The sequence below is a fragment of the Pan troglodytes genome, chromosome 17 (genome assembly GCF_028858775.2).
Source record: "Pan troglodytes isolate AG18354 chromosome 17, NHGRI_mPanTro3-v2.0_pri, whole genome shotgun sequence".
NCBI classification, from domain to species: domain Eukaryota; kingdom Metazoa; phylum Chordata; class Mammalia; order Primates; family Hominidae; genus Pan; species Pan troglodytes.
Window position 1 is genome coordinate 16,353,323 of NC_072415.2, and position 22,321 is coordinate 16,375,643.

The 22,321-nt window shown below is 37.3% G+C and overlaps 1 protein-coding gene and 1 non-coding gene across 2 annotated transcripts in view; both read left to right on the plus strand.

The window, feature by feature from the left end:
• The first annotated feature begins 476 nt into the window (after nucleotides 1-476).
• Nucleotides 477-22,321, plus strand: part of POTEC (POTE ankyrin domain family member C) — a 36,152-nt gene continuing 14,307 nt past the window's right edge. The window contains exons 1-9 of the mRNA XM_063795490.1: nucleotides 477-1,433; nucleotides 5,811-5,925; nucleotides 6,085-6,258; nucleotides 9,063-9,169; nucleotides 10,497-10,634; nucleotides 13,143-13,213; nucleotides 18,704-18,774; nucleotides 20,183-20,227; nucleotides 21,270-21,436. Of these exons, the coding sequence (XP_063651560.1) occupies nucleotides 913-1,433; nucleotides 5,811-5,925; nucleotides 6,085-6,258; nucleotides 9,063-9,169; nucleotides 10,497-10,634; nucleotides 13,143-13,213; nucleotides 18,704-18,774; nucleotides 20,183-20,227; nucleotides 21,270-21,436 (1,409 nt within the window). The 5' untranslated portion in view covers nucleotides 477-912. The remainder of the gene's footprint in view (nucleotides 1,434-5,810; nucleotides 5,926-6,084; nucleotides 6,259-9,062; nucleotides 9,170-10,496; nucleotides 10,635-13,142; nucleotides 13,214-18,703; nucleotides 18,775-20,182; nucleotides 20,228-21,269; nucleotides 21,437-22,321) is intronic.
• On the plus strand, nucleotides 11,917-12,023 carry LOC112206349 (U6 spliceosomal RNA). Its single transcript, XR_002940571.1, has one exon. It is a non-coding gene; the product is annotated as a U6 spliceosomal RNA (small nuclear RNA).

Genomic DNA, 22,321 nt, shown 5'->3' on the forward strand with positions numbered 1-22,321 from the left:
AGGAGGAGCAGGTGTGGAAGGCGCCTCAGGCAGGCCCTGGGCTCCGTGGGCGTCTTGTGCTCGGAGATTTTGAGGCCATTTGCATCCAGCTCCGCCAACCAGAGCTCTAAGCTGCAGCGGCGGCCACCCGCAACAGCGCCACCACTAGTGTCTTGGGGGCTTTCTTCAGAGGAGGCTGTCAGCATCCTCGAGTTCCAGGCGCTCTAGCCCCAGTCCTGCTTCAAGAGGCTTTTTCCCACCACAGGCTTCTCCTCAGTGGCCAGAAAGCTGGGCCAACTCCCATGAACTTTGCCAGTAACGCAAGGCTGTCACTGACATTTGTGGCGCCAAGACTTGCGCACGCGGATTGCACACATCGGCCACTTCCTGCACCACGTGCAATGACACGCGCACGCCTCACGCGCACGCCGCATAACGTCTGAGGCGCGCGCCCCCCGCACGCGCGCCCCGCACGCGCATAACGGCTTGGCTTACCTGTAACGGGTACGCTTCGCTTCGCGTTCCTCGCTTGGCCTTGCGTTCCTAGCTTGGCTTGGCTGTTAGTCGCTTTGCCTGGTGTTTCTTGCTTGGATTGGCGTTTCCTCCCTCGAATTCCTTTGCTGGGCTTGACCTTTTCTCTGTTGGGTTTGGCATTCCCTTGACTGGGCTGGGTGTTTCCTTGGGAGGGGGGGCTTGGCCTTTCCTGGGGTGGGCGTGGGGTCCCCCTGGTGGGCGTGGGCTTTCCCCGGGTGGGTGTGGGTTTTCCCTGGGTGGGGTGGGCTGGGCTCCCTTGCTGGGGTTGGCAAGTTTTGGCTGGGATTGACCTTTCTCTTCAAACAGATTGGAAACCCAGGGTTTCCTGCTAGTTGGTGAAACTGGTTGGTAGACGCGATCTGTTCGCTACTACCGGCCTCCCCTGGCTGTTAAAAGCAGATGGTGGCTGAGGTTTGTTCAATGCCCGCTGCCTCTGCTGTGAAGAAGCCATTTGATCTCAGGAGCAAGATGGGCAAGTGGTGCCACCACCGCTTCCCCTGCTGCAGGGGGAGCGGCAAGAGCAACATGGGCACTTCTGGAGACCACGACGACTCCTTTATGAAGACGCTCAGGAGCAAGATGGGCAAGTGTTGCCACCACTGCTTCCCCTGCTGCAGGGGGAGCGGCACGAGCAATGTGGGCACTTCTGGAGACCATGACAACTCCTTTATGAAGACACTCAGGAGCAAGGTGGGCAAGTGGTGCTGTCACTGCTTCCCCTGCTGCAGGGGGAGCGGCAAGAGCAACGTGGGCACTTGGGGAGACTACGACGACAGCGCCTTCATGGAGCCGAGGTACCACGTCCGTCGAGAAGATCTGGACAAGCTCCACAGAGCTGCCTGGTGGGGTAAAGTCCCCAGAAAGGATCTCATCCTCATGCTCAGGGACACTGACATGAACAAGAGGGACAAGCAAAACAGGTAACCGGGCCTGGGATGGGAGGAGGCGGGACATGGGGGGATGATGGGGACATACCCTCCTGGCGCAGGGAGGGAGGAGCCAGGCTTTCTCTTCCTCCGCAGGCCCCACACCACCCTGGGTGTGGAAACCTCAGAGAGGTCAGGGCCCAGGTCCCTTTATAAACAGCAACACAAAAACAAAACTTTAGCTGATTTCCAATCCAATTATAATTTCCCTTATAGAACACTAATAGACGGTTTTAAAGTGATTTAACTCGCAAAATTAAGTCGATGCAGCAGATTATTTTTAATGTACACATTTTAAAACAATGTTCTATACACTATAGAAAGGTGTATATTGAGAACTAAGTCCCATAATATATCAACTTCTGGGCTAAATATTTTTCAAATAAAATCCAATATGGATTTTATATCTATGTGTACCCTATGTAAATACGTTCTTTACTGAGTAACCTTAAAAGGAAACTGAAATGGGAAGTATGGTTCATATCTTTGAATAGGAAGGTTCGTTTTTCTTAAGATGTGAGCTTTTTCTGTGTTTATCACTTTTACATAAGCCAAATAAAAATAGCAAAGTCTTAGTGTCTTTAAATTGCACATGATGTATTTTATCATTGTGATAAATTGATTTTTTGTAACAGAATGGAAAAAGACTTGCTTTTCCAGATATCAAAATGTGTGTGTGTTATTTCCACAAATTGTTTACTAACAGCTGAAAAGACATAAATGAACAGAACAGAATAGGAAATCCAGAAATACCCAAATATATGTAAGAATTTAGCACTTGATAATGGTGATGTTTCATATTGGTAAAACAAAGTGAATTATTCATAAATTAAATGCATGCTGTTTGGAGAAAACTACCTAGATTTTTATGTCACAAAAATAAGTTCCTGGAGTATAGATTAAAAATTTTAAAGATACAAAAGGAGAAAAGTACCAGAAGAAAACACAAATGCCTATTTATATGTGCAAATATTTATTTTTCTGAGACAGACTCTCACTCCATAGCCCAGGCTGGAGTGCAGTGGTGCAATATCAGCTCACTACAACCTCTGGTTCCTGGTTCAAGTAATTCTCTGCCTCAGCCTACCAAGTAGCTTGGATTACAGGCACCCACCACCATGCCTGGCTAATTTTTTGTGTTCTTAATCAAGACGGGATTTCACCATCTTTGCCAGGCTGGTCTTGAACTCCTGTCCTTGTGATCCATCCACCTCAGCCTCCCAAAGTGCTGAGATTACAGTCATGAGCCACTGAAACCGGCATATATATGCAGATATAATAAAATAAGCTCAATTTAAAATTGGGCAAGGTACTTTTTTGCATGTCTACCAGTGACCTGTGCACATAGGAAAACATAGCATTCCTGCTAAGAGAAGGAATTTAAGTTAGAAGAGGAATGAAAGACTATTTTCTGTTTAAGTTAGAAGAGGAATGAAAGGCCAGCCATGGTGGCTCATGCCTGTAATCCCAGCACTTTGGGAGGCCAAGGCAGGTGGATCACGAGGTCAGGAGTTTGATACTAGCCTGGCCAGCATGGTGAAACCCGTTTCTACTAAAAATACAAAGAATTAGCTGGGCATGGTGGCATGCACCTGTAATCCTAGCTACTCAGGAGGCTGAGGCAGGAGAATTGCTTGAACCAGGGAGATGGAGGTTGCAGTGAGCTGAGATTGCACCACTACACTCCAGCCTGGGTGAAGGAGTGAGACTCCATCTCAAAAAAATAAATAAATAAAAATAAATAAATAAATATAAAGGAATGAAATACTGTTTTCTGTCCACAAAGTTTGCGAGGGTGAAGAACAGTGGTACTTATATACTTGCTGAAAGTTTAAGTTGCTGCGACTTTTCAAGTAGACACTTTGATGGTAAGAACCACATTTTTAAAATGTGTATGCCTTTTACCCATCTATTCCATTATACTGAAATATCTATATGAAACAGACACAGCTGTTTTTCTTAGTATTGCTTAAAATAGCCATGTATTGAGAAGAACTCATATAAAGATTTTATGAACAAATTTCAGTGCATCCATAGGATGGAATAATATGTAACCATTGAGGGTGTCAGTAGGTACAGAGATATGTCGGCATGCAGAGATGTACTTTGCTATATCAAGTGAGAAAAAATCAGTTTGTTATACATTTACACAAACAGAATCTGCTCTTGTGTTAGCTGGAAATATGTGGAAAATATAATCAAACTTATTTCTGGGGATTTGTAAGTGAAGTTTTTCCCTTTCTCTTATCTGTGATTTCTGCAATGAACATCTGAAAAGTTTTAGTTAAGTTTCATTAGTAATGAAATAATCCTTGGGAAGAGAAGGAATATGCTACTTGCATAGATACAAATAATTTCTCACATTCTATTATTTATTTTTATACCTGTGGATGGCTATCTTCTGTGAACTTTTACCCTCTTCAGAAGTAGAGGGCTTCTGTTTACCTCTTCTGGTAGATTTTATTGTATATACATTTTATTATATATAGATTAACGTGTAAATAGTATGGATTAATTATTTTAGTTTAGTTATATATTTATGAAAACTAAAATAGCAAATATAAATGATCGTTACTATCACAAATGTATTGCTCTACTCAACAGGAGTTTTCTTTTAAAAATATTGAACTTCCAACCTATGTTTATCCATTCTTTCAATCCGTTTAGTCATCAAACATAAGCCAGACACCTATTATATGGCAGGCATATTCTGCTATCTCTCAGGATCCTTCCACCTTTGAAAACTTCATGTTTACCTGCTGCGCCTGAGCAAGCTGAGAGAATCAAAATTGGGGCATTAGGACTTAATCTCAATTGAAGCTTTTCCTCCCTCCTTTCAAACAAAAGCACTTCTGAAGGTGGAAAATAGTAAAAGATAACCCTTAACTGCCCTTTTGAAAATTTATAAGACTTGGGTAAAGACTGTTTTAGCTGTTTTAAGAACTTAAATGTGGTACATAAACAGCATGGAATACTATGTAGCCATAAAAGAAAGAACAAGAGCCTGTCCTTTGCAGGGACATGGATGGTGTTCAAGGCCATTATCCTTAGCAAACTAACATAGGAAGAGAAAACCAAATAATGCATGGTCTCACTTATAGGTGGGAGCTAAATGAGGAGAACACACAGACACCTAGAGGGAAGCAACACACACTGGGGCCTATCAGAGGGTGGAGGGTGGGAGGAAGGAAAGAAGCAGGAAATAGAACTAACGGGTACTAGGCTTAACACCTGGGTTATGAAATAATCTGTACAACCAACCCCCTTGGAACACGTTTACCTATGTTAACCAACCTGCACATCCTGCACCTGTATCCCCGAATGTAAAAGTTGAAAAAAGCTCCACAAATAGTTTCATAAATCCATTTTAAAAAGAGAAAATTTATAACAGTCTTAAATCCTAATATGAATGATTGGAAATATCTGATGTACATACATTGTATAAATCTAAGTATTGAAAAAAATGAGCCCATGCTATTCATTTGAATTTCAAGTTTTCTTTGGCTTAAAGTTTTTGAAAACCAAAGTAAGAAATAGATTATTTTAGAAAATTGTTTTTGTTTTCACCTCAGCCCTCTTATTCCATAATTCTTTTAAGAACTAAAATTTATCTAAATGCTAGTCATCTGACTGGAACTGCCCCAGACCTGTTATATTATAACATATTCTACTTAATGTAAGGCACCAGGGATTGTATGATGCCCCATTATTTTATGTCTCACTAAGAAAATTATTTAAATGCTGCCAATTATAATTATAGTAAATCATGAATTATAAGTGGTATTTCAGTGTAAGAAATGTTAAAACATGGAGACAATGATCATCTTAGACTCAATAAAATACAGTACAATGCTACCTGTAATCTTTAAAATGTACCTGAAAGTGTAGGTATAATTGTATCGTTTCGCTTAATTCAAATGTTGTCTTTAGTGGTATTAGTAAAAATTATAATATCTTACAATTTTTGAGCTGTTATTTGTGTTAGGAACTATTCTATATTTTGTGTAGAGTCTTATTTAAGCATTACAGTGGTTTCCTCTGAGAAACTGACTATTTTCATTCCCATTTTATTGATGAGGAAATTGAGACACAAAAAGGCTAAGCAACAGCTAGGAAGCGACAGAGCTTCAAGTAGGATTCCAGCCCAAGTTGAATGTCATCCAAGAGCTATGCTCTTTCTATTCAAATAGGCTGCTCTTTCATTAATACAGTGACTAATGAGAGGTAATAAGTAGTGTGCTTTCTTCAAAGGAAAATTGAGTTTGTTTTGAAGGCAGAGTAATAGGCTATTCATTGTTTGCAACTACATGAATCATTAATGTGGCATTAGCTAGTGCACTACAATTTCCTGAAGTCTTCTCACTCTCATAGGACTGCTCTACATTTGGCCTCTGCCAATGGAAATTCAGAAGTAGTACAACTCCTGCTGGACAGACGATGTCAACTTAATGTCCTTGACAACAAAAAAAGGACAGCTCTGATAAAGGTATGCAGTAGTCAACTATATCAGCGTGAGATGGGTTTGATTTCAATAGATAGCATAAAAATGAGTTTTCTCATTTAAATATAACTAGTTGGTGAAAGCTGTGGAATGTTATTTTGAATTCCTAGGACTTATAATTTGTTTTTGGTCTAATACTGACAGGCCGTACAATGCCAGGAAGATGAATGTGTGTTAATGTTGCTGGAACATGGCGCTGATCGAAATATTCAAGATGAGTATGGAAATACCGCTCTACACTATGCTATCTACAATGAAGACAAATTAATGGCCAAAGCACTGCTCTTATATGGTGCTGATATTGAATCAAAAAACAAGGTATAGATCTACCAATTTTATCTTCAAAATACTGAAATGCATTCGTGTTAACATTGACCTGTGTAAGGGCCAGTTTTCCGTATTTGGAAGCTCAAGCATAACCTGAATGAAAATATTTTGAAATGACTTAATTATCTAAGACTTTATTTTAAATATTGTTACTTTTAAAGAAGCATTAGAGGGTACAGTTTTTTCAGTGCACTTGTGGTTAATGCTTTTTTTTTAAAAAAACACTGAATTTGTAAAAGGTAATACTTTTTTTTTTTCAATTTTTCCCTGCCAAGTTTTTTTTCCCTAACAAATGTAAAATGACAAAATTTGCCCTGGAAATAGGTTTTACATTAAAACTCCAAGAAAACTTAAACATGTTTCAGTGAATAGTAATCCTGCTACTTTGGCAAATTCCTAAAAAAACACTAATAGATATGAGGTGATATATCTCTCAGTGGCAAGGCTTAAGATATTTCTGATTGCTCATGAGGCAGAAGTGGAAAGGGAAAAATGCAGCAATCAGAAATATCAAGGCCAACTTGGAAATTAGGTAATGGGGGAAAAGACCATGAAGAGGTTGTGTGTGTGTGTGTGTGTGTGTGTGTGTGTGTGTGTGTGTGTGTGTGTTGTTATTGTTGTTCATTCATTTGTTTCCTTTATATGGTGAGACAGGGTTCTTTTCCATTTTAGAGAATGACAGTTTTCAGTTTGGGAGAGGGAGTTAGTGGGTTGTAAACTGCCTAGAGATCAATTTTAGGAGGCCTCTGAGGAACCAGATTGGCAGTGAATATGTGGTAATGTAGTGGGAAACCCTTGAGTAGAAGGAATAACAAGTAATTAACCAACTTAGTATCCTATTCTGGTAGAAATGGCCAATTAGAGTCTCAACTCTGCTTTCAATTCTAGAATGTCTTGATGGGAAGGTGGGAGATAAGGGGCTTATAAGTAAAAAGATCAGGTTGGATTTTGAGTTTACTAGACCTTGTTCTACTCTTACCGGGGAAAATTTTGTGGTGTTTTCAGCAAATGAGTCTCTCTCCTACTCTTTCCTCTTTTTGGCCAAATCCTCAAATGATAAAGGGAATTGTTTATGTGGATGAGAGATGAGACTGAAATAATTGTCTATTGCACTAGCTTCCAGCTAGAGTTGTGCATTCCAGTTACCTCAGGAAAATTTTTAAATAATCTTCAAGTCTAGGTTTTCCCCTGAAGATTTTGATAGAGTAAGTCTAATAAAGCCTGGATATGTATGTTTAAAAAGGTTTCCTTGAAGCCAGGCATGGTGGTGCATGGCTGTAGTCCCAGCTGCTAGGGAGGCTGAGGTGGGAGGATTGCCTGAGCTTAGGAGTTCTAGTCTAGCCTGGTCAACATAATGAGACCCTGTCTCTAACAACAACAACAACAACAACAAATTTGTCAAAATCCGGATACACTCCTGCTTAACCACTGAATACATAAGTGTAATATGTAAATTCTTATATCTCAGAAACTTCAGATATTTCTAGAAGAGTTGGAGTTGGAAATGTGCTAATTCCTTTAAATCTTTCCTTTCCAATAACATTAATCTAAATTTTTGTTTGTTTGTTTTTGAGATGGGGTCTCACTCTGTTCCCCAGGCTGGAGTGCAGTTGTGCGGTCACAGATCACCACAGCCTTGACGTCCCTAAGCTCTGGTGGTCCTCCAATCTGTTTTTGTATTTTTTTTTTTAGTAGAGATGAGGTTTTTGCCATGTTTCTCAGGCTGATCTTGAACTCCTGGGCTCAAGTGAATCACCCACCTCAGGCTCCCAAAATGCTAAGATTACAGGTGTGAGCCACCATTCCTGGCCTAGTCTGACTTATCTGTGTCGTTGGGACATTAAAATGAATATTATTGGCACTATCTATCAGCTTACAGAATAATACCTTTTCCTTTCTACCATCAGTTATTCACTGCCATTCAGAAGGTCTTTAGAAATTTGCAGTGAGTAGTCTTCCAATAAGTAGAGGATGGCTCTCTCAGGACTTTGTGTCCCTTTGTTCAATCATTCAAGTGCTTAGGTCAGTAAGTCATTTTTAAGAGCAGAGTTTTCTCAGAACTGTAGCAAATTCTAAACTTTTTTGTCAATTGAAGCTGTATTATGGGCTATCCAGTATGTCTCTTAAGTTTGTAGAGCTTTGGCTTATTCAGGATGGCAGGTTTAAACACTAAAAACCATGGAGTTATTAAGAATACAGATAGGAAATCTCTTAGTTTCAGTAATCCTATGAACTGATTATCTATCTAGTTAACAATCTGGAAAAATTAAATACAAATAGATTTTAAATGAATAAATGTTGGAAAAATTATTGAAATGGGCAGTGTGAGTATTAATAGCGATATTTATTGCATGTTGGAGCTTGAACTTTGGTAAAACGTGAAACTAAAGAAATATTTTACATTCAAATTCTTGCTTTATACACAACAATTTTGTCTTAGGGTTGGATAATATAGAGATAAAAGATACAGCCCCTGCCCTCAAGAAGCTTTTTGTTTAAATGAAAAAAAAAAATCATCCAAAAGTGCCATGCCAAATGCTCATTTAGAAACAAAGAGTCTTGGAAACAGTAAATGTTTAAAGTGAGTTTTTGAGATGATCAGATTTAATGTGGTGAGGCAGAGAAGGGATGTTTCCAAGGGAAGGAGTGGCATATGGGAAAGTACAGAACAGTGAGAAGGAAGCGACCAAATTTTATTTACTTTCTGTGAGTGTAAGTCCATAAGCTTCCAGTTCAGTTGAGAAATACATAATTTTTTGAATTAAATATTGTTTTTGTTTTATATTGTTTTACAGTGTGGCCTCACACCACTTTTGCTTGGCATACATGAACAAAAACAGCAAGTGGTGAAATTTTTAATCAAGAAAAAAGCTAATTTAAATGCACTTGATAGATATGGAAGGTATGGTTATTTCTTTTAATCTGTGTGTTGTTCTAGATTGATAGCAGTCACTCAAGTCATAAATAATAATAAGATTAAATTATACTTATTGGGACATAGTGATCAGTATCAACACAAATCAGTTAAGTAGAAAAGCAATTATTTGGACTGGGCAACATAAAGAACTGTTTTAGTAGGATTCATCTTCTCATTATATTGACTGATGTTATTTGTTGTATGATGTTTTTGGTTACATGATCTTATGTTAGCTAAAGGGATTTCATATTAATTTTATGAAGTTTGAACTTTAACTTTCAGTTTACTTTATGACTCAGTATTGAACTTCTTAACCCTTTCTAGTAGGTTTTAACCTCTATATCTTATATGCTTTTCCACTAAATATGCTGTATTAAACATAAATAGGAGTTGAAAATCCTTTTATCTTTTCAATGACTCTGCTTTAAGTTGCTTTCTTTGAAGAATATTAATGTTAGCTTATCCCTACATGACAATTAATTGCTATTCCCACATACTGTGGGTTCAACAGCTTTTTTCCTTTTTTATTTCCAGTGTATTTTGATGTTTTTATTTTTAGTTGGTATGGAGAGAGGGAGTGAAGATAGTTTTAAGTGGATACACTTTTCCTTTAATGAAGGCAAGCTGTAGGTGGGTGATAAAGAGAAAAGAGCTAGGCTTTAGATTCACACAAGACTGGGTTTAATTCCTAACTTTCTTACTTGCTACGTGTGTGACATTGGGAATGTTATTTACCACCCAATATGTTGTCATATGTGAAAAGTAGGAGAATATATCCTTCAAAGTTGGCTGTGCATAAGCAAGAAAGATATATGTGGCATTTAATTCAGTGCATAGCACATGCTTATTGGCATCAACTGAAACTCCTGTGACTACTATTCTTACCATTATTATTAATACTACTGCTTTCAGCATGCAGAGAGCTCTTATTTATCTTAGCCCCTAGCTAATTTTCTATTACAGCATATCAGTCTAGGGAAGCTGTGACAAAGTCTTCACTTGAATCTTTGTCCACTTCAGATAAGTGGCCCTAGCATTGTTTCTTGCCCATCAAAGGACTTTAAATTAGAAGATTCTGCTATGCAATACCCCACTGAGATAAGAGGTTTCCTTTTTGTCCCTTCCTTTTAACCTTGGTGGTATTTTACAAAGATGAACTCTTGAGCACCCAAGATGCTTATGTCTTTTAGCGCATGTAAATGTTTGATTCTGCATGGACAGGCAAGATGTTAAATTGGTAAAGTATATCAAATTAGCTTTTAAAATAACTTTATTACAGTTCCTAAAGGAGAAATTATCTCTGTAATTTTAGAACTGCCCTCATACTTGCTGTATGTGGTGGATCAGCAAGTATAGTCAATCTTCTACTTGAGCAAAATGTTGATGTATCGTCTCAAGATCTATCTGGACAGACGGCCAGAGAGTATGCTGTTTCTAGTCATCATCATGTGTAAGTGTTTACATGAAAAGGCTAGTTAATGCTAAATTGAGGTTTAAAATAATTATAACAATTGCATCTTACATATCAGGTGAGATGTCGTAGTTTGGTTCAGGTAGTTTTAGAGCGGCAGTGAGTTAGTCCCCTGCATCAGCCAGAAATCAGACAAAAAGCAAGACAAGTTAGAAGTACCAGTGGATGCAGGATTCTTTACCTCAGGACTTTTAAGACCTTTATCCTTAGAGATCCCAATATTGTTCATTTCATCCAAGTATAACACCTATGCATGGGATAAAAAAGAGTATCACATCTTTGATTTTTCTGATTAGTTATTTGGGTCTTGAAATGCTCAGTTTAGCAGAAAGCCTTGTACTGTCTTCTGGGGACTATCTCCTACATACTCCTTGAATTTTTCAAGAACCAAAGGGGTTCACTAAATCCAAGGAAGACAGTCCCTTTTATCAAGTCAGAAGGAGGAGAAAAAAAAGGACATTCCAATCATTCTGTTGTTTCCATTGTTTCTGTTGCTGCATTGTTGCCACTCAAACTGGTTCTGCTGCCTGGTAATTGTTGACCTTTGACACCAAGATGCCCTTACTGATTCAGATCCCTCAAGTCTTCATGGGGATTCATACAGTGACTTTGAAGTTACAACATTTTTTAGTTCCCTTACCTATGCTTATATGCTCAGCCATTGTTCCCAAAGCACCAGCACCCTGCTCTGGCCGCTGGGCATCCTGACTTTATCCGCACACAAAATGAGCAAACTGACCCTTCCTCCTGTATTCAGAACCTAATGTGGAACCCACATCTTAGCCAAGAATTAGCTGAGACCTTCATGGTCTGAAAGAGATCCTTTCAGGCCGTTGTTGGTCTTTTCTCTAGCAGATATTAGGTGGGCTTGTTATAAAGGGTCAGAGGGGTTCAAATAATGTGGCAGAAAGAGATCAGTGTTTGTTTCTTCTTCTTTGCTACCAGATCTATACTGTGAGGCACCTTTATATCCTGTGTAGAACCTTAGGCAGTAGAAAGTCCCATATGAGCCTTCCCCAAGCAGTGGCTCCCAGCTGTGGTTGGCCCCTTGAGTGATCTGATTTACATGATAATGAAAATCGTCCAAGCTACTTCCATCTCTAGCTCAAGATTTTAAAATATTTTCAAATTGTACCTCACAGGAAGCCATTGAAGAGAATTCTCAGAATCTCAAGTAGGTTAAGTAAGTAGTGATGAGTCATGGACAAGAGCCAAGCCTTGTCCATGACTCATCACAAATCATCTGTAAAAGTAGGGCTTTGTGCCTGCTTTGGCGGCACATATCCTAAAATTGGAACAATACAGAGAAAGTTAGCATGGCTTCTGCATAAGGAGGCAGCACAACTCTTTGAAGCATTCCATATTTTGTGCAGTCACTGGAAGATCGTTTCACTATTTGCTGACTAGCTCTAAGGAAACAGTGTGAATCAAAGCAAAATGGGTGCCACCAAAATATCGAAATGTGATTTGTGCTGCAAAAATAGTCATGGAAGATGGTCTGTGAGATGATTTAGAGCTGAATAATGTGTTCAGTGCAAAATATATTATAAGTATGTACGTCAAAAATTAGAGAATGTCAATTTGCAGCTTCTTCATGAAAACTGAAAAAAACTAAAAGTAGAGTTTTGGTCTCCCATGTCAGCTGGAATTGAACATCAATATAAAGCATTATCCTAACAAACATCTGCTGGCTCAGAGTTTGAGTCTGTAGAGAAGGATCATTGCTCCAAGCCAGGTCTTAACATCCATTGGTTTTTCTGCCCTTAGCACAACAAATTGGTCAACTCCGTAATAGTGGACAATCACATTATCTACTTTAATGAGAGATTTATGAAAAAATTTAGTTACAAACTATGACACAGTTGAGATGCCCTGAATTATAAGCCATAAGGAGTAGGACAACTAAGAAGCAAAATTAGGACTTAATAACATTTTCTGAAAACTACAGCATTTGCATATTAGAACCTATAAACAAAATACACATGGGGTTTTATTTGGGATTCCAAGATAATTTTAGTCATAAAGTTTAGGAACAGATTATTCCATTGCTTTACTATTTCTCTGAGCATTTAAAAAATGTTACCTTGTTAAATCTTTATAACAACCTAGTGAAATAAGGCAGCAAAGTCCTCACTTTGTAGAAGACATTGAGCCTAAGAGAAGAAAGTTGTCCAAAACAAATAGCTGTTCATTATGGAGCTAGAACTTGTGCAGAGTTGGGACACTTTCTATTATGTCATGCTAATGCATGCTGATTTACTGGATCACAGTGCCCTTGATTTATGAGCATTTCACCTAATTTTTTTTCTTCTTTAATTAGAAGCTTAAAGAAAAGTTTGTAGAATGTACTCATAAGTGTATGGGATAATACTGTTAAATTCTGATATTATGATATTGTTTGAAATACTCTAAGAATTTTACATTTGGTAAGTATTTTTTATATCAGTATTAAAATAGTAATTTGGTTTATTACATTTTTATACATAGAATTTGTGAATTACTTTCTGACTATAAAGAAAAACAGATGCTAAAAATCTCTTCTGAAAACAGCAATCCAGGTAAGACTTGTGATAATGAATTACTTTAGGTCAGTTGTCCACAATGTTTTTGGCAGCAGGGACCGGTTTTGTGGAAGACAGTCTTTCCATGGGGTGGGGGAAGGTGAGGATGGTTTCAGGATTCAGCCATGTGTCATTTATTGTGCTACTTTATATTATTATTACATTGTAATATATAATGAAATAATTATACAACTTACCATAATGTAGAATCCGTGGAAACTCTGAGCTTATTTTTCTGCAACTAGATGGTCTCATCTGGGGGCAAATTGAGACAGTGACATATCATCAGGCATTAGATTCTCATATAAAGCACACAACCTAGATCCCTCAGATGAGCAGTTCACAATAGGGTTCATGCTCCAATGAGTATCTAGTGCTATCACTGATCTGACTGGAGGCAGAGTTCAGGCGGTAATATGAGCCATGGGGTGTGGCTGTAAGTACAGGTGAAGCTTCCCTGGTTTGCCTGCTGCTCACCTCCTCCTGTGTGGTGTGGTTCTTAATAGTCCATGGAGTGGTACCAGTCTGTGACCTGGGAGTTGTGGACCCCTGCTCTGGGTGGTCCTACCGTAGATAAAAAAATAAAAGTAAGGAATTTTTGATCACAAAACGCCAAAGCACAAGTCATGTTGCATATCCTTGTCCCAACAAGGTCTCACTCTTACTGACTTCATTCCTCCTCATTTGAAGGTGGAAAGAGATACATTTACTTTGTTGGAACAAGATGTGTTCTTCTACCTGCTGGTCAATTGTCTTGATAACAGTAATTTTGTTAGAACAAGATGCTCTGCTACCATTTACCAAAAGATTGTCATAATAAATATACAAATTGCCCAATTCTAGGCTCAGCAGATTATAATAAAAGTAGAAAAATGTTTCACATTAACAAAAATACTAGTATGCCACCTGGTTGTGGACACCTAATACGTTGTATAATCCAAACTGTATTAGGACACCTTTAATTTAGCCATCTATTTATCAAAAAGCTTCTGTAAGTTAGGTTTTATAAGTTGCAGGAGACAAAGATGGAATAGATGTAGTTTTGATCTTTAAGGTGCTCATAGTAGAGCTGTCTCTATTTCATTTCTGTGCTTTTTCAACAGAATTTACAAAGAAAACATTTCTATGTTTTCACTTGTCCACTTAACAAATAACTATCAAATGTCTTTTAGATACTAATCATTTTTCTAATGCTACAGAACACACACAATTAAAAATACAGACAGGAGCTTGTTATTATCATTGTCATTTTTATTATTTTACTACTTTATTCAGTGCTTACTGTGTGCTAGATGCCAACTGGAAGCTTATAATTATGATTTATTATGTATTAATTATGTGCCAGACATATGTGATGAGGAATGAAAGTTTTGAAAAAAAGTAGGTATGATTCAAAGTAAGCATGCAGAGTGAGAAGAATTTTTCTAGGTAAAGAAGCAGAAGAATAATTTTTGGCAGAATGAACATGCAACAAGTTTGTGTGTTTGCCAGAAGAACAACTAATGAGATTGCCTGTTTGGCAGGAAGAGCAACAAGTGCAAAAGACAAGATGCCGAGTGAACTTTGCAGGGTTTCTGAGCAGTTCACTTTTGCTAGTACCAAAAGTGTGAGACACCAGAGGTTGGGAATGAGGTGAATACTTAGCTAAGGCAAGTTTATGATAGACTTTTTTAATACTATAGAAATGAGTAGGTCTTACCCTGTGGGCCATGGGAAATTTACCAGGTACAATGCTTTGGACTGTAAATACTAGATGAGCAGTGGCTAAAACAGTAGGAACCAGAGTTGTTTTGGTTGTTCAGTGATATCCTAGGATCCCACTTGTCCCTCTTTCAGCTGTGCTGTTGGCAGTGTTTTCTTCATGTCTCCTTTCATGGTTGGCTAATTCGCAGCAGCTCCAAACATCTTGTTCTCACAACACAACATTTCAAGGGCTGCTTTTCTTCACATGTGTCTTTTAAACAGGGAGAAAACTTAGAAGCATGCAAGGGGCTTCCTGTAACATTTCATTGGCTGGGTCACACCACATGCTTATTCCCAAACCAGGCAATGGGATGGCAAATACATGATTAGCTTAGAATAAACATTTCTCTTTCTGAGGCTGAGGAGGGGGATTGGGATAATAAATATCCCAATAAACTTGTGTTTCTTCTGCAAGAAAGAATAAGGAATGGCTACTGATAGGGAGTCAACAATGTGTGCTGCAGGGGCTCATTGGAGAAATTTGAGCAGGGGAGTTACAAGATTAAATTTGAATATTAAGGCATATTCTGCTTATGATGTAAAATGGGTTAGCAAGCTTTTTCTGTAAAGGACCAGGTGGGAAATATTTTAGACTATGTGGTCTCTGTCATATCTACTTAACCAGGCTGTTGTCTGTTGTTGTAGTGTGAAAGCCACCATGATTATATGTAAGCAAACAGGCATGACTGAGCTCCTATAAAACTTTATTTACAAAGCCAAAAGGCAGATTGGATTTGGCCTGTGGCCTGTAGTTTGCTGGGATTTATGGAAGATAACCATGTAAAGAAACCAGGAGACAAAGGAAGCTTTTGCAGTAGTCAGCTATAGTTTCCATGTCACACATCCTTGGACTAGTATCAATGTATTCTAAGGTTTTCACCTGCCCATGGTGAAATAAAGTTTGGAATCTTCATTACTCATTTTAATGTGTTGGCCTTTTTTTGGTGTTATGCTTTTTTCATTTGTTTTGCTTAATTTTTTTCATGTAAGAAATAACATTAATAGTTGGAAGGGTTTTTTGTAATAAAAGCCATTTTGTAAATGTTTATGTCCTCAGTAGAAGTGGTAATATAAAGCAGAAGCAGAAGAGAGGTATAGTCAATATGATTTAGTGATAATTGAATGAGAAAGGTTTGGGGGACAGAGAGAAATGTCAGATAATTTACAGGTTTCCACGTTGTACACTAGTATTTAAGCTGGGCATGAGGAAGGAGTAGGAAATTTTCTCCATGACCTGTGTGAGTCACAGCTTCCAGAAAAGAAAGAGAGCAAGGAGCATATTAAGGAAGCACAGCAAAGTCAGTCCTAGAGTGCCCTGCTTGGCTTCATGTCATAGTTCTGACTTCTAAAAAATCATTTTCTGCAAAATGTGCTTTGTGTTTTTCCCCTCTTGCAGCCTGCAGCCAAACAGAATCCCTTTAGCAGGGCATTTTTGTGTTCTTCCTTTAAACAAAGCAACATATAAATAACAAAAAAGAAGTAAGAGAAAGAGTATTTTTTGTATAGGCTAGCATTTAACTTAAACTTGAGAGTGAGTACTAGGATTATACTTAGAATTTATGGACTGGGTAGGAAGACTAGATAGAAATCTAAAGATTGCTGACTCAAACACAGTGTGATTTTTTTGCTTTATTTTCACAGCTCTGAATTCACAACTATTAGTTATATTCATATACACTATAACTTTATAAAGCACCTTCCCAAACAAATATTAAGTGATTTATTATAATTTCTATGACTTATTATAGAATTGACTTTCCAAGTGTTCATGAGAATTATTGAGAATTTGCTACATAGTATCATCTCAGCTGTGTCCACATGAGCTAGCTGTCACCTTGTCTTAATGAATAATGGCTCACTAGGAATATTGGTTTTGGCATTAAAATGATCTACATCTAAATACAGATAGGACCAGGGACCACTCTTGAATGTTAATGTCTAAGCATCTTAAAGGTACACATAAGGCTTTCATAATCTGACTTCTGCCCTACTCTACATCTTTAGCCCTTTTCCCTGTGTGCCCTTTCTCTGGCATTACTGAGTGGCTCTTAATGCCCTATGCACTCCTCCTTCTATTGCAGGCAAATACTTTCACTCTTTCAGGCCTCGCTCCTGCTCTTGCTGCTGTGTGGCATGCTGTCACCCTTTCTTGCCCTCTACCACTTTTAATCTAGCTAGCCTCAATATTTAAGTCTCTGCTTGGGCAGGTGTTCTAGAAAAGCCATCCCTGACAGGCTTTATTTTCATTCTTTTTAAACCCTAACACCTAGCATGTGTGTAGCAGGACTCAATAAGAAATTTCTGAGTAAAATAAAGACTGTTTTTACAAATATGATGTGCAAGACTGTCCTCTGCAGTCTTGGAGCAGAGGGGACAGACATGTGGAGGAATAGTGTACAGTTCAGGTGGTAAAGGTGCAGTAGAAAAATCAGTGAGGTCCTAAGGCAACCTCAAGGAAGGAGTTACCTGTTTATCTGGGGAAAGATCTGCAGAATCAAGGAAGACTTCCCATAGCATTGTTTTAAAAGATGAAAACAAGGCTGGGTGTGGTGGCTCACACCTGTAATTGCAGCATTTTGGGAGGCTGGAGCAGGTGGATCACAAGGTCAAAAGATCAGGACCATCCTGGCCAATGGTGAAACCCCATCTCTACTAAAAATACAAAAATTAGCTGGGCATGATGGTGTGTGCCTGTAATCGCAGCTTCTCAGGAGACTGAGACAGGAGAATCATTTGAAAAAGGGAGTCAGAGGTTGCAGTGAGCTGAGATTGTGCCACTGCACTCCAGCCTGGTTACAGAGCAAGACCCCAGCTAAAACAAAAAAAAAGAAAAATGAAAATAAATTTGTCATAATAGTGGATGGAAACATTTTAGATGTTAAGAAGACATTGTACACTAATAAAGGTGTCAGTAGTAATTTTGGAAATCGTTTGTAAGGTACTATTTTTGCAGAAAACAGGAGGCAGGAGAGACCCAATGGGTCAAACAAGAGGATTTTGTTTAGGTGCACACCAGCTCAGCAGATTTGCATCAAAAAGCTGAGCCCTGAACAAAGACAGGGCTTGGCTTATATAGGCAAACTTACAGAAGCAGAACAAAGGCAGTTAATCGTATAGTGACAGTTTTCCAGCCACTGCATAGCTTGTGACCTTGCAGCTGCATTGAAGAAAAACAAGAATTTGCAAAATATATGCATTAGTAAAAATAGCTATGAATAAATGCTGAAGGGGAGGGGAGATGGTAAAGGAATTTGTTTTCTTAACCTTGCTCTGGGATGTCTGGAGCCCATACCTGTGGGCTCTGGCTTCTCAGACAGGGTCACAATGACCTTTCCTGGGCCCTGCTTGTTACTATCCTTAGAGTCAGACTAGCTAAGTGCAGGAAAACTTGTTTCTCTTTAAAACTAAATTTCCTTTTCTTTACATTTACTGCTTCACTATTAGGAAGTGAACAACATACTGAGTTACCTTATATGTTTCTACTGTATTTTAAAGTTGTGTTTCTGGTGGTTTTGTTCATTTATGTTGGATGGATGAATTTGTGAGTGAATCACATCAGGTGTCTCCCCAAGTGGTTTGTTGAAGTTTTGGAGAATTATTTCCTAAGTAACTATTTCATGAAAGACTAAACACTCAGTTTATTAAATAAAATAAAATGTTGTCTTCAATCTATTTTTATAAAGGCAATAGTTTTTAACTGTTCTAAGTGGTTCATTTTAACCGAATATATGGATTTCTCAACAGAACAAGACTTAAAGCTGACATCAGAGGAAGAGTCACAAAGGCTTAAAGTCAGTGAAAATAGCCAGCCAGAGGCATGGAAAATTTTAAATTTAAATTTTTGATTTAATGTTGTTTTCTTTGCTTTAATAATATTAGATAGTCCAAATGAAATTACCTTTCAGACTAGGTTTTAAGAATCAATAGATTCTTTTTTTAAGAATTTTTTAATAGATTCTTAAAATTTATTTTAATAAATTCAGCAATCTCATTAACAGAAGAATCAATAAATTCTAATTTAACATTTGATATTTAGCTTAAAAACATAACCACTATAAAATTTAAAATACTCTTATTTTACAGTATTCTTATTTAAAATATTCTTATCTGCCTTTTTGATTAGCTTATAGCTAATCTTTCCTTTTGGAATAGAGGCAAAAACATATTCCAGACCTTTGTTTGTTCTTTTATTTTTACAACACCCTAACATGATAAAGAAAGTAACATCAATTATTGGATTATATTATTAAGCAATAGAACTGTGAACAATGTAACACTGAGGGTCCCTGAGCTGGATTCATGGTTAAAGAATAATCACGGCCAGTGATTGAAAATCTGCAGTTTAATATTGTCAGTCACTGATACCAAGGTTAAAGACATATTCTGCCTTGTGGTCTCTCACTGACCTCAGCATTTCTGTTCAGGGAGGGAACCAGGTCATAAAAGCAACCCAACTGCCTATTACAAGAATCATATCTTGCAGAATGGGACATTTGGTGTTAGTGCACAAACACAATAACCTTCTACCTTATTTTAGTTGCAGAAAATCAGTACAGATTATTAAAAAAATTTTATCCACTGTAATTAGTACACCTTAGAATATATTAGAACTGGACTTAAGCAGATCATCTAGATACATAACACTATCATATTACAGCATATAATTTCAATTAAAATTTAAGAATTTGCATTTCTTCCTGTTTGGTGTTGATTTCAGCTCCTAATAATTTAAAGCATGCCTACAATCCAATTAGGAATCTTTTTAAAAAGCACTTCAGTGCACTATAGGGGCTCACTAGTTAGGGTTTCATGAGATATACTCTTTTCAAGTGAGGAAGCCCTTGGAACACTACAAATCATCGGCTAATTCATTTTTGGTAGATTTAACACATAACAAATTAAGTTTAGTCCAAACAAATGGTAACAAAGTTAAGTTTGCTGGTTCATGTTTTTATTCTCCCTTTGTCTAAGGTGAATTATTTTTCACATGTTAGTCAGAAGCCAATGATGTGGCAGTAGCTAAACATAGATTAAAAAGTTAATTCTTAAGTTTAATTATTTATTTATTTAATTATTTTAACAGTTAAATTTTATTTTATTTTCTAATTTTTCATGTCCATACTTGATTACTTAAGAATAAAATTATTTTAACATGCATTCCAAAAGAGGAGACATACACGGAAATACAACAAGCAAATTAACCTTCTATTTTTGCATCTGCAGAAAATGTCTCAAGAACCAGAAATAAATAAGGACTGTGATAGAGAGGTATACCTTTATGTTCAGATGTTTCTGTGGAATTAGATTTTTATGTTATGCTGTTTAACAAAGTGTAGTAAGTGTAGGCATACATGATCCTATCATGTAAGTAGCATAAATCACCAGTGAAAAATTTAATATTTAACTCAGAAAGAATTCTGTACATTGAGTTTTCAAGAGATACAAACCCTAGAGAGATTCTTTCATTATTATGGAACAATCCTGAATGGTGCCATAAAATGCTAGGTAATGCCACTTCAGGAGATTTGGACCAATCATTTTATCTTTCTTGGTTTTAGTCTGATTATCACTAGATAATGTGGCTAAAGAAGATAATTACTTATTCTTTGTAATTTCCAGCTGGAAAATTGTATAGCTATTGAATGTGAAATTTGGGGAGCATCTAATTTTCTGGAATTCCATGCTTGCACCTCAGCAGTTTCACTCTGCTCCTTGTGTTGTGGCAAACTTTGGTTTTCATGTTTCAGTGAGCACCATCATGTTTTTGATATCCAGGAACCAAATGAAAAAAGAACGATCAAAGGCAGTGGGGGAGGAGAATATCTTAGTGCAGAAAAGGGCCATCTTCCTTTCTATTCCTGAAGCCCCCCCCTTTCTCATCCTCTACATCTGAGTGTTTAATGTAAAATCTAGGTGGTAAAGACAGAAGACACATTTTGTGTCTATGTCGTTTTATTTTTGTGTTACCACGAGTCAAATGGGGTAAATTCATATATAAGATTCTGAAGAGTTTTTGGGAATAAAAGCACAAAATGAAGGAGGGCCCTTTTTGAATTTTGGAAAATTCTGTTTTATTCAGTCAAACAGCAATCAAGCAAACTTTACAAAAATTTCAATGATATACTAATGACATGATAATTACATCTTAAAATTATACACTAATAGTTCTGTATATATGATCAAATTTAAGTGTGAAATATTTTTAATGACTAAAATAATGGCAAACTGAGTCAATTGATAAAATCAATTAAAAAGGTTATTTTTATTCAATAAAGGGATAACCATCCTTAATATCAAACTTCCACTCAAGGTTGAAGAAGAAATAAAGAAGCATGGAAGTAATCCTGTGGGGTTACCAGAAAACCTGACTAATGGTGCCAGTGCTGGCAATGGTGATGATGGATTAATTCCACAAAGGAAGAGCAGAAAACCTGAAAATCAGCAATTTCCTGACACTGAGAATGAAGAGTATCACAGGTAAGCCTATGGCAACATTTAATAGGAGATAACTATATGCTGTCAAACTAATCCTAATTTGGGCTTTCATGATGAACAAATTTTATACTTTTACTAGAATACTCAGCCCTGCCCGTTAATCAGAAAAATGAAAATCAGTAAACAATGAGTTACCGTTTTTTCCAGTCATTAATTTATTTGAAAAATAACCAGTATTGGCAAATGTGAGGGAAAAGGCATTTTCTTTTCTTTTTAATGAACTTTTATTTTAGCTTCAGAAGTTCATGTGCAGGTTTATTATATAGGTAAACTGTGTGATGGACGTTTGGACTACAGATTATTTCATCAGCCACATAATAAGCAAAATACTCGAGAGGTAGTTTTTTGGTCGTCTCCCTCCTGCCACACTCCACCCTCAAGTAGACGCTGGTGTCTGTTATTCTCCTCTTTGTGTCCATGAGTTTTCATTGTTTTGTTCCCACAAATGAGTAAGAATATGTGGCATTTGATTTTCTGTTCCTGCATTAGTTTGCTTAGGATAATGGCCTCCAGCTCCATGTGTGTTGCTGCAAAGGAAATGGTCTCATTGAAAAAGACATTTCATACACTGTTGGTAAATATATTTTGAACATTAATTTAGTAGCATATTTGCACACACACATATATAACATAGGATATATAGGTATGTTAAGGATATTTGTATAGATTTGTCACATATATACTTATGTATAAGGACATTTCTTACAGCATTATTATATCAAAAAGATGGATCCTTATCAATAGGAATTTATCATTATCAAAAGTAAATTCTTACCAATAGGAAATAGCTCAATTTTCATACCCAGAAAATAATACAGTATGCCAACAATTTTTACAAATGAGGTTAGATCTAGAGTATACTGATTA